The following is a 12,934-nucleotide window of genomic DNA, read 5'->3' as shown; positions in this document are numbered from 1 at the left end:
GTGACTGCATGCCAGGATCCTGGCAGGCAAACGTCGCACGACGCAGGACCACGCCCCCCACACACGGGGCCACGCCCCCCACAGAGGCTGCATCAGCCCCAAACGGACAAGGGGAGAAAAGCTTTCCTCCAGACCCGATACCCTGTTGAAAGGAAACAGAGGAGAAGAAGGAACCAAAGGGATGCTAGGGTTATCAAAACAAACAGAGAAGATAAAGCTTTTGAGATAACTGAGGAAATCTGAATAGGGAGCAGATCAGGACACCAGAGAATTACCATGCGTTCTCTCAGAGGAGAAAACAGCACTGCCGTTACCAGAATGTGCCTTCCTAGGACAAGTACAGGGGAGCAGGGGAGCGCCATGCTGTCTGCAGCCCCCTTCCACACGCGTCACAGAAGCAGCACACTGTGTGTGCACAGACGGAGAGCACACGCAGCAAATGGACCCTGAGTCCAGGAGCGGGAGTAAGGGCTTCCCGCCACTTTTCTCACATCAGAAATCTTCCAAGACAGAACGTTGGGGGAAAGAGCAGAAACTGCAGTTGGATCGATCATCTACTGAAATTACTTGCTCAATGAATACCTTCAAAAGCACATTAAGTGCCACAAACTACAATCCCCAGGTCAAGAGAGCCCCAGACTGTGCTGCTCTGGGGGAGGGCATGCCTGACACCTCGAGGGCTTCGGGGGAAAAGCCGTGTGTGTAACAGAGGCCACGGCGCCCAGACCCCACTGTGCCGTGCAGGCATCTACAGACAAGGTCCACAGACCCCTGCTCCAGAGAATCAACACACAAACACAGTGTGTTTTCCAAAGGACATTTTTCGAGAAATAAAAGGGGTTTGGGAAAAAAAAAAAAAGATTTCCAGGGACTCTCAGTCATCCACATTCTCTCTGTGGGGGTTTTCTGCTTCGCCTCTAGCGCACCTCAGGATCTGGAAAAGTCAGCTAACAGGCCTCATTCTGATAGGAGCCCTAAATAAACCTTACTACACGCAGCTTCCAGAAAAGTAGCTGAGAGTGTATTAAAGGCTCAGAATCATTTGAAAGGTGGCTACGGTGCAGACATCATCAAATTTTAGAAAAATGGTGAAGATGTTAATTTGCTTTTTCATTCGAGTGGTACTGCTCACGTTGCCTCAGTGTGCTCTGTACTGAGTCCAGGACACAGGTCAGGACAGCCTGATGAAAGGCCTGACCCTTCACCCACAGGCAGCGACCCCGAGGCCTGGGATCAGTGACCATTGGCACAGAGATGGGCCTTTCAGCTGGCCTGTCCACTCGCCAGGCAACCAGATGCCTGACGTCCCACAGGGCGATTACAGGCCACACCTGGAAGAAAACAGCCCCTGGAAGGTATGCTTAACTACATTTTAATTTCTAAAGAGAGGATCAGAGGAGTAAAAACTAATACACGTAACATTTCAGTCTCAAACAAACAAACCCCAAATCCAATAACAACAGGGAAACCACTAAGACACTGACACACACAGTGTTTTTCTAGACAACGAGACCACCACGCCACCCGCGCTGGGGTGACAACGGGTTTACCTGCAACAGAGGCTCATCAGCCTCTTTATTTGAAACAAGCATGTGAGTCTCTCAGATCCTTCCAACTGCTGGACAAACAGAGCACTGTGTTTAATCAGGTTCTGATACATCCATATCTGAAAGAGCAAAACATACAACTCGTTAGTCTGTAAAAAGTTAACTGTTTTCTAATTACGTAACATGCCAAATTTCCTTCATTAGTGGACACAATCAAAGTAATCACAACGTGGTTAAGAAATTAATCTTCTAAGTCAAGTTTTTAGTGAGCAGGATTCACACACCCTGACTTTCCCACCCTGAAAGAGCACAACAGCATGAAGTTAAATTGCTAAACACTGAAAGTCCTTGAAAACTCACATGAGCGCGAAACAAAACGTTCATCTGCAAAGTTTAGCAGCCTACAATAAAAACACTGAGAATCACAGTTTTAATCCTCAATTACAAAGGACAGCGGGTCCTTCTCACCCGTCTTCTCTAGCTTCCAGCACCGTTTCTGTGGATGCTCTCCTCCCCAATCCCGTGAAATGCCAGTGGAAAAGGCGATCTTACAGTCCCACCACCTCCACTAAAAGGCCAGGTGTGTAACATGTCAGGTGAGAGGTATGTCACAGCTAGGTGGAGGAATCCCACCACAGTGTTCATACAAGCCATCACAGGGTGCACTAAAATATTACAGCTTTACTTGTCAATTATACTGCAGTACGCTTGAGCGGAGAAAAGGTCACAGCTGTGGGGGGATGGCCTGAACCCCCACCCTCCTGGACACGACCAGTGATGGGGCCACAAGCTCAGCAAGCGTAGACTCAGACTCCCATCCAGCTCCACCCAGGAGCCTCTCTAGTGTGGACGCCGCTGCCGTGAGTGACTAAAAACACCAGGCCCAACAAGGAACCTCCTGGACTCACTTTCTCTGCGATGTGTTTGTTGCTGCCTGTTCGTTCATCAACAGAAACAGCTACAATTGAGAGAGCCCCTCACGCGGGCCTCTCATGTTCAGTCTCTCCTCTGACAGTGGAACTCACTTAATGTGAGACGGTATCAAAGTCTGAGCACACGAGTTCTGCCCGGTAACTCCCTGGTGGGCCCACAACTGGTGGAGAGGAACTCTGAGACCCAGCCCAGCTGCTCATCTGCCTACACAGAAGCTCATCTGGAGGCATTTGGAGCTGCCTGTCCCTATTTCCTCAGGAACCAGTGTGACACAGATGTTCTCTGCGCTATCTGACACGTAGAGCATGCTAACATCCATGCTATCCACTCAGTTCAGTTTGGTTCAGTCTCTCAGTCACGTCCGACTCCTTGCGACGCCATGGACTGCAGCACACCAGGCCTCCCTGTCCATCACCAGCTCCCGGAGCTTGCTCAAACTCAAGTCTACCGAGTTGGTGATGCCATCCAGCCATCTCATCCTCTGTCACCCCCTTCTCCTCCCACCTTTAATCTTTCCCAGTATCAGGGTCTTTTCAAATGAGTCTGTTCTTCCCATCAGTGGGCCAAAGGACTGGTGCTTCAGCTTTAGCAGCAGTCCTTCCAATGAATATTCAGGACCGATTTCCTTTAGGATGGACTGGTTGGACCTCCTTGCAGTCCAAGGGACTCTCAAGAGTCTTCTCCAGCACCACAATTCAAATGCATCAATTCTTTAGCACTCAGCTTTCTTTATGGTCCAACTCTTACATCCATACATGACTACTGGAAAAACCATAGCCTTAACTAGACGGACCTTCGTTGGCAAAGTAATGTCTCTGCTTTTCAATATGCTATCTAGGTTGGCCATAATTTTCCTTCCAAGGAGTAAGCATCTTTTAATTTGATGGCTGCAGTCACCATATGCAGTGATTTTAGAGCCCCCCAAAATAAAGTCTCTCACTGTTTCCATTGCTTCCGCACCTATTTGCCATGAAGTGATGGGACCAGATGCCATGATCTTAGTTTTCTGAATGTTGAGTTTTAAGGCAACTTTTTCACTCTTCTCTTTCACTTTCATCAAGAGGATCTTTAGTTCTTTGCTTTCTGCTATAAGGGTGATGTCATCTGGTATCAATATCTGAGGTTACTGATATTTCTCCCGGCAATCTTGATTCTACCTTGTGCTTCATCCAGCCTAGCATTATACGTTAAATAAGGAGAGTGACAATATACAGCCCTGACGAACTCCGTTTGCAATTTGGAACCAGTCTGTAGCTCCATGTCTGGTTCTGACTGTTGCTTCCTGACCTGCATACAGATTTGTCAGGTCAGGTGGTCTGGCATTCCCACCTCTTAACCCACTAACAAACAGCTGTAGAAGGTGTAGTAGACACTGTGACAATCTAGTGGGCAACTGCAGGAACTATAAGAAAAAGGTTGTAAATACACTAGTCAAGTAATTATGGTTCAACCACATAAAGAAACCCTCAAAGCACTTTAACACTTCTTGGACTGTGTTTGTTTTTTTTTTAAATTAAGGCACAACTGATGTTCCTGGAGGAGGAAATGGTAACTCTCTCCAGTATCCTTGCCTGGAACATCCCACAGACAGAGGAGCCTGGAGGGCTGCGGCCCACAGGGCCTCACAGAGTCAGCCGTGACTGAGCACACTCACGCACGTGAGGGGCGCGCAGTATTGTGTATGTCTCATGGGCACAGCACAGGATTAGAATGCTTAAAGGGATACTCCACTCACAGTTACCGTAAAATGCTGGCTTTGTGCCTTGTGCTGTATACTGTATCTCTGGAGTGGACTGGACTTTGACACTGTTTTTAAATTTCTCGAGAAATGCACCAATATCATCATTCCCAAAGTTCTAAGTACATTAAATATCTGCTTTGCTTCACTTTTTATTCTGCTTAACTCTTTTTTTTTTTTTTTTTTTACTAAATTCACTTTACTAAAGTGTACTAAATGAACTAAGTAAGTTTACTAAATACACTTTCCTTCTCTGCATCCTTTCTCAGGAAGTCAACTGAAGGTGTGTATCAATAAAACGAGGGAGTACACCAAGCAAGCAAACAGGAATGCAATCAGGAGAGGGTATGAAACTGAAGAGACGCAGAGTGAGGGGTCCCAGGGTGCCTGCACCACTGCCACAGCGCAGCGAGCGCCCCGGCGCGGAGGACGCCCGGGGGGGCGAGCGCCAGCGGCCTGGCTGAGCGGCAGCTGGAAGAGCACCCGACCCTCAGAGATCACAGACGAGGAAACAAAAGCGACCCAGTATTTAACTCCAGAGTAATTCAGAAAGACTACACAAAAGAAAACAGCCTTTTAGCAGATAGCATATTTAGTCATAATAATAAAAAATAAGTCAAGGGAGCAGGTGAGGAAGGGAGAGCCACATATGCTGTTCTGTAGGGAGCGCCTTAAATAAACTCCCAATAGTGGTGCCCACCTGCTCTTCAGATAGCAACCAGGGAGCCTGAAGATGGGGCAGGAGACCTACCCTCCCCATATGATGTAACTGGTTTACTGCTCTTGCATTTGTGTTTGCAAACTGAATAAACCATCTGGCTCGTTTTCGCCGTGTGAGCCCAGTCTGAGGAGCTGGCTAACCCTAACTCTTCATAAACCCCGGGGCTGGGCCACTGCACACCTAGAAACCAGGCGGGGCTACTGACCGGGCCTCGGGGCAGCCAGGGGCTGCTCTCCAAAGGCAAGGGCGCTCTGGAGAGACACTCGACCCTCCCGACCCTCTAGCCCCACAGCTGCCCTTCAGTCCGAGGGCGCGGGAAGGAGGGACAGTCTGCTCCGATAGAGCGCCGAGGCCCTGCTGCGGTGCATTTCTCATTCCTCTCCTCACTGGCTTCAGACAGAGCCAAGAAAAGGTGCGTCTAAGGCAGCCACCTTCACCGCTCTCGAGACCTGTGGAATGCTCCTCCCACGGCCCCTCCCGGCTCAGAACAGGAAGCAGCGTGGGTGTCAGAACCGGAGCCCACCCAGGCAGTGAGGCGCCCTCCATCTCCTGTCCTTGAGTTTCACATGAGGGTGCTGCCGGCCGCGCGGCTGGACCGCGGAAGGCTGACCGTTCACTGCAGACTCATCCTTCAAGTTGAAGCTTCTGTGACAAATAGAGGTTTCTAAGAATAAGTATGTATTTGACCTAATGATTACACACGAATCTCTACTACTTCCTGGGAAACTGGATGCAGTGACAAGTTCTACTTTTTTTTTAAAAAGACTGAGCCAGTCATGGATGTCCCCCATTAATACACACCACTCCTCGTCACTGGTAGCCTCACAACCCGTAAGATGTTTTGAGTTAACGTTCTGGGTGTTTCAGAGCGAGGCCCTAGTGGTCAGAGCCTCGTCCTGAAGTGCTCCCGGGTTGAGGCTGTGACACTGAAGGCGGTGGCCCAGGGATGGCGGCGGGCTCCGGGCCACGGTACGCAGCGCGTGCACAGCAGAGCGGCCCAGTTCCGTCTACTTGAAATTTCCCTAATTAAAAAAAAATGAAAAAGCCTACCGAAGATATGTATCAACTTTAAGAGGGAAAACACATGATCACAAAGACAACCCAGCGCCGCTGACCGCGGAGGTTCGCAGGAGAGCTGTGCTGGAGGGGTTGTCTGCCCACAGTGAATCAAGAGCTGGAAAACACGCACCCGAGGGCTGGAGAAAGCAGAGCCCACACTCACCAAGCGCTTCGAGTCTTCACTCTGTCTGTAAAAAAACAGAAGCTGCCTCACCAGGAGGGTAAGGCTGGGGCCACTGGCAAGTGGAGAGGCGCCACCGGACTGGGAGAGGCTGGCACAGCGGTCGAACGCACTCCTCTGGATGGAACACTGGAAACAGACCGAGACAGAGGGCGGCGTCAGGGCTCGAGCAGCCCGAGGCCTCCAGGGCCGGCTGGGAGCGCAGACCGACCGCCAGGGCCGCGCCGCGTGCCAGGGCCGCGCCGCATGGAGGCCACGGCTGGTCAAGCCTGGGGAGTAACCGCAACACACCCTCCACAGGGGTCACCACCACCTCCGTCTACTGTGATCTGTAGCCCGGGTTTGGCCTAGGTTTGTATTTTATAATTTAAAAACCACCAAAAAACTCATCTAAACTAGTAAAACTACTTGTTGGGGAAAATACTATTATCCACATTAACTTTCCTTTTTTTTTTTTCATTTTTTTTATTGAAGGATAATTGCTTTACAGAATTCTTTTCTGAACATTAACTTTCATTAAACAAGTACACACAAAAATGCGCATAAAATGAATTCTACCTCTAAGAATCCAACGCTAAATAAGCTTTCTCATGCCTCTCTAATTCCTTCTCAGGTTGAAAGCAAACTTACTTGCTGTTTTCTGTCTCTATAGCCTCGAATAAATGACTGGATGATTATTGCATTTTTCAATCTTCGCCTTTCTTCCTGAACAGCACAGGGAGGAAGAACAACTGGTCAGAATCAGTGAAAATGACACATACTAGCTAAGACCACACACCACAAAATCCACTCTTTGAAACGTGCCATCCACCACTTTCTAATGTATTCAAAGTTGTGCAGTCACACCCACTGTCTGGATTCAGAACGTTTTCAGCGCTCGACCCCATAGAGCCCCTGACCCGCTGACCGTCAGCCACCCCCCCTCTGTCCCAGGCCACCCCGCCAGCCTGGCCGGCAAGCACTAGTCAGCTTTCTGTCTCCATGGACTCTGTTCTGCACGCTCCACACAAGGGAAGTGTACTATGCAGCCGCTGAGCCTGAGCAGCCTCTGAGCCTGACTGGTCATCGGCACTGTGTTCTTGAGCCTCAGCCACGGCGTATCCTGGGTGACCACCCTTCCGACGGCCGCTGCACTGTCTTCTTCGTTTATTCACTTACCGGCTGGTGGACACCTGGGCTCTTTCCACTCTGGCTCTTATGAATAATACTCATGTGGACACTCATGTACCGACTTTTGTGGGGACACAGGTTTTCATTTCTCTTGGGTGTATACCCAGGCATAGAATTAATATTTGAGGAACTGCTGGACTGTTTTCCAAAACAGCTAACTATGTTACAATTCTGCCAGCACAATCAGACTTTTTAAAAACAGTTTTTAACTGGGATGACCCTGAGGGATGGGATGGAGAGGGAGGTGGGTTCAGGATGGGGAACACATGTACACCCATGGCTGATTCATGTCAATGCATGGCAAAAACCACTACAATACTGTAAAGTAATTAGACTCCAATAAAAATAAAAATAAAAGCTTTTAAGTATTTAAAGAAAAATACAGACACACACAGCGTTCATTTTAAAGGGCACTCTATCTCCAAGCAGAAAACCCCAATCATCATCGACCTGAGGCTGTCTTCAGAGCTCGACCCTGCAGCTGCCGCTGTCTGAGGGCCCCCAAGCAACCTGCCAGGCGAGCGCCACCCCTGTTCCAAAGACACAGAGACTCAAGTCTCCACAGAGACTAGGGAGGCCGAAAGATACGCGACAGAGAGCAAACGCAGGTGCGGCACGAGAACCGGCGCTCGCTCTGAGCAGCGACGTCACCGCCCAGCCTCTCTGAATGCCACCTACAGGCGTGGGCGGCACACACAATCACACAGCCAGGCCACACAAGTGCGCCTTCTCAGCCTGAGATGGTTATGAGGGAACCCCTGAGCTTGAACCACGTTTGGGCATCAATTCATAACTATGATTCTAAGAGTACTTGATGATAAACTCAAATCATCCCAGGCATTCTCAACACATTCTTTTCTGTTCATTCAGCTGTTAACTAGGGAGGAAGCCTCGCAACACTCCAGCTCTCTGGCAGGTGGCCCAGGACAGGCCAGCCCTCACAAGGCCTGAAAGCCAGCCTGCAACCAGCTCACCCCTCCTTTGGTTAAAGGGGGTTTACTGGCCCGCTCCCTGCCGCCTGCCAGAAACCAATGCAATGCTCTCCGAGAAGAAGAAGAGGTCACATTCCAGAGTCTGAACGCATCATTCTGGTTAGAACATACAATGCCCAGCATTCAGCCAAAATAAGCAGGCAAAAGACAAGAATTTAAAATCAAGAGGACAAACACCACAAACAACCCACAGGAATTCCAAACACTGGAGTTTAAACATTATCTTTAAAATTGTGTTCAAGAAATTAAAAGACAAGAGAACTGGTAAATAAAAGAATCAAAGAAAATTCTAGAACTGAAATAAAAACCGGAATTCAAAACTCAGTGGATGTATTTAATAATCAGAGGTCATTTGTATATCAGAGGTTAGATAAAAAGAGACTAGCCAAAGCAAAGCACAGACATTCAAAGGATAAACATGCAGAAAAGAGGGACACACAGGAGCGCGCGTCCTCACAGAGCGTGGAGGCCACGCTGCATCTGTGCGGTGAGCCCGCGAGGAGGAGGAGGAGGAGGAGAGGCAGCTGGAGCAGAAGCACCGCAGGGGGAGAGGGCTGCCTGAGAGCGCCCGAGGAGAGCCGACGCCGCAGCCAGGGCGCCAGCTACCCCGGCGGCTCAGCCCGTGAAGAGCCCCCCTGCGGAGCCGGAGACTCGGGTGTGAACCCTGGGTCATGGAGATTCTCTGGAGGAGGGAACGGCTACCCGCTACGGTATCATCTCCTTGTTTTTCAGTATCCTTTACTTGTTTGGGCAGTGACTCTCAAGGGAGGGCAACCTCACCACCAAGGAAGCATTCGGTGATTTCTGGAGACAGCTGCGGTTGTCCCAGTGTGGGGAGGGAGGGTCGTGGCATCTGCTGGAGAGGCCCTATGTATGTACATGTGACATCACGTGTATCTGCATGTATGTTAAACTCCAGAAACCATTCTGAGTCTGTTGATCTTATGGTGCATCATCTACTCGGGAATCAATGTAGAGGCCAAGGGATGGGCTAACCCTGCAGCGTGTGGGCAGGCGCCCGACAAGGCACCGCCTGGCCCAGGACCTATGTCAGCAGCCCGGAGGCCGGGAGAGTCTGCCCCAGCGTCCTTGCACCTGCGGCTCCCTGGCCCACAAGGCTCTAGTTCCAGCTGCCCACAGCGCTCCTGCTCCGTCCTCCAGGAATTCACTCAGCTCTGGCGAGCTCGGAGACGCCTTCCCTCAACACCGACAGCAGGCCCTCCGGGTCCCCGCTGCAGGACCCTGCCTCACACCTGCGGTCCACAGCCCGCAGGAACACTGTCTTGCCTTACCCCACCACACACCCAGCCGGCAGAGCACTACCCGGACGACGAGCTCTCAATATAGATGCGTTAAAGGGATGCATGACTTATTAAAAACAAACCAAGAAACCACCCAGAAAAGCAGGCCATAAGACACCACACTGATGGTCTGTCAACAAGGCAAAGCCATTTTAAGAAACTGTCTCCGAAGATTAACTGTACACTAGACCGGAGCAAAAGGGGTCCCTAGCCCCTTTCGTGTATTCAGCCTCTTCACAAACACACAAACAGTCTGCCTTCACAGGGAGTCTTCTCCTACTTGGTGAAATGCGAACATTATGCTCCAAGACCTCCTACACCTTCTAGAAGCCACACCACAAGCAACCACTTGAACTGAAAGTCTATGTCCTCCCCCACTCTGGAAACTGCTCTTTTAAGCCCACCTTTTCTACATTCTTTTAGCCCATCTACATTAGATGACTCGCCATAAAATCAACAAATCCAGAATGGTTTCAGAAGTTTAACATACATACAAAAGCGCGTTACGGCACATATACGTACACATATCTACGTATATTAAACAGTAAACACAGGGCCCAGCCGAATGCTCCGGAAAAGGCTTGTCGGCAGGGACTGTCACACACTGCTTACCTCCCTCTTTCTTCTTTCTTCCTGAGTTCGATGTAAAAGAGAAGCCTTTTCTTCCTAAACACAAAAAGAGAGAAAAGACAAAGGATGTCATTTCAAATTCTAAAATGCTCTCATGCAAAAATTACAGAATGCTGTGACCGAAAAAGAGTTCTAGAGATCATCCAATCGAACTGTCTGTCGATAAGAAATCCCAGGCACAGGGGTTAGACGGCCCCTTCCCCAGCCCACCCCACCCCCAGGCCACACGTCAAGTTAACGTTACAACGCTAGGAGTTTTCTAAGAATAGAATCTGATTTCTTTACACACACACACACACACACACACACACGTTAGTTCAAGTAAAACTGGGGAGGTCTGAGTAAGATCAGCGCACTGGCAGCACCCTGCCTGTGAGCTCACACCACAGCTCAGCAAAAGCACCCCAGGGAAAAGGCCAGGCCAACACAAGACCTCCCTGTGGGGTTTCCAACAGCTCTTTTGTGTATTCAGCCCTTTCGTGTATTCAGGTATGTACAGCATGTGACTGTAAAATCATCTCAATAAAAATGTCAATGAAAAACTCAACTTTTCATTGTTACCAGAGTTTTAAAAAATTATTTTCATCATAAGTAAAACCGTATCCTGACCAACATTAACATTAGTTGATATGCAGAAGGAATGGAAATAACAAATGGAAAAGTTAAATGTTTCAAATAAAGATACTTACAGACAATCCCCCCCCAGAACAGTTTCAGTCCATACTGCAACGGTATTTTAATTTTGTGAATTTAATCCAAAATAAAATTAAAAGTCCAAGATCTTAACATATAAATCATTAGAAAAATTAATAAACTTAAATTTGTTAACACATACAGCTCATCAGAATAGTGTCAGTAAGCAAGCAATGAGCCAAATCAAAATCAACTTTGATATGTGAAGGAATACGCAACGCGTAGAACAAAAGTTTCTCACTGACAAAATTTACAGCCAAAGAAATAAATCCTCCAGATATTTTCCAGTATAGAAAATTTCATTTCTTGGATTCAAATAAAAAAACCTTTAAAGCTACCACACATCAAAGGTCTGAAAAATATTTTATTTTTAATTGACTAATTAAAAAGAGGAGGGGGACTGGAAAAACCTAAAGCAAATGCTCAGAATTATGGGAAGGCTCTAGATAAAAATACAACCACACTTCTAGTTATCCTCTTTATTTGTGAATAGGAGTGGTAAGTGTACATCTGTAATTTCTTCTTCTCTCTTTGTCCAGATTTAACGTATATTCATTACTTGGGTACAACTAAAGAGCCAAGACTTCTTAAAATGCTGTTAAAACTACAAGAAAATATACTTAAAGCCATGTTTTACCTTTAAAAAAAGGTACATGTCAGAAAAACAGTCACCAGGTTGACTTCACAAGTGAGTTGCAGCATCGTTAACCTAAATGCCCCAGGGGTGAGGGTTCAAGGGCTAGGCCCCTCTCTTACCCCCAGCTCACTCCCACTGGCTTCAATGTCTGGCACCTGCAGCGCCGCCTCCTGCACAGTGAGCCCCTCAAGCCTCCATCGCCCTGCCCTCCTCCCACCTGGCCTTTCCTCTTGACACCGACGCGCATACCTGGCAAGCAAGCGCCCCTCGCCTCAGGTGAGGCTCGGCTTAAATGCCACCTCCCCCAGGAGGGCAGACCAGCGCCTCCCCTACCCCTCCACCCATCAACAGGGAGCTCCTTCAAGCCGAGAGACCATGGGCACACATGACACTTACGGATGCGCTCCCAGCACATAGGCGTGCTACTCAGCACGCAGACTATGACTCAATCTGCAGTCAGGACCCCGAGGCCACACGGGCATCACCCTCAAAGGTGTGGCTGCCAGATGGCGAGGACGCTCGCTCTTCAGCAGGTGAAGCCACACGGCCAGCGGGGGAGTGGCCTCTCCAGAGAGGAGCAGAAAATCAGAAAGCAAGACAAGTCCCATCGCCTGACCACAGCGCACCAAGGGGCTTCCCTGGTGGCTCAGCTGGCAAAGAATCCGCTTGCAACGCAGGAGACCCTGGTTCGACCCCTGGGTTGGGATGATCCCCTGGAGAAGGGAAAGGCTACCCACTCCAGTATCCTTGGGCTTCCCTTGTCTCAGCTGGTAAAGAATCCACCTGCAATGCAGGAGACCTGGGTTCAATCCCTAGGTTGGGAAGATCCCCTGGAGAAGGGAATGGCTACCCACTCCAGTATTCTGGCCTGGAACAGTAAATAACCATCAGCTTCTGAAAGTGAAATTTCACCACACTGCGGAGAGAGTAAACCAGCAAGCCTGCTACCATGCACAGGCGAGCCAGGGCCCAGGACCCACACCAGCGCCGTGGGCCTCAGCCCGAGGAGCAGTCCACCCTGGGCACAAGCGCTGGCGCAGGCCTGCCTACCACACCTGAACAGACACATCATCCTAGCTCAGGTGCTCTATTGGGTGTTGAATAAACACGATTATGGTTTTAAATGTTCTCTCATGTCCCACTGGAAACGTAACACTCCACACCCCGGGACGAGCACTGAGCTGCACCGACAGGCTCCAGCAGGGGCAGGCAAGGCGCGGGGACAGGGCCTCCAGCAGGGGCAGGCAAGGCGCGGGGACAGGGCCTCCAGCAGGGGCAGGCAAGGCGCGGGGACAGGGCCTCCAGCAGGGGCAGGCAAGGCGTGGGGACAGG

General features: G+C 49.5%; 1 protein-coding gene across 1 annotated transcript in view; it reads right to left on the bottom strand.

Moving 5' to 3' along the window:
* UBE3C (ubiquitin protein ligase E3C) overlaps positions 1–12,934 on the bottom strand; it is a 112,955-nt gene that overhangs the window by 81,113 nt on the left and 18,908 nt on the right. The window contains exons 2-5 of the mRNA XM_068972679.1: positions 10,255–10,308; positions 6,810–6,884; positions 6,162–6,308; positions 1,551–1,666 (exon numbers count right to left, since the gene is read on the bottom strand). Of these exons, the coding sequence (XP_068828780.1) occupies positions 1,551–1,666; positions 6,162–6,308; positions 6,810–6,884; positions 10,255–10,308 (392 nt within the window). The remainder of the gene's footprint in view (positions 1–1,550; positions 1,667–6,161; positions 6,309–6,809; positions 6,885–10,254; positions 10,309–12,934) is intronic.

The sequence above is a fragment of the Capricornis sumatraensis genome, chromosome 5 (assembly GCF_032405125.1).
Source record: "Capricornis sumatraensis isolate serow.1 chromosome 5, serow.2, whole genome shotgun sequence".
Taxonomy (NCBI): Eukaryota; Metazoa; Chordata; class Mammalia; order Artiodactyla; family Bovidae; genus Capricornis; species Capricornis sumatraensis.
Note: the sequence above shows the minus strand (reverse complement) of the source record. Positions and strands in the feature narration are given on the sequence as shown.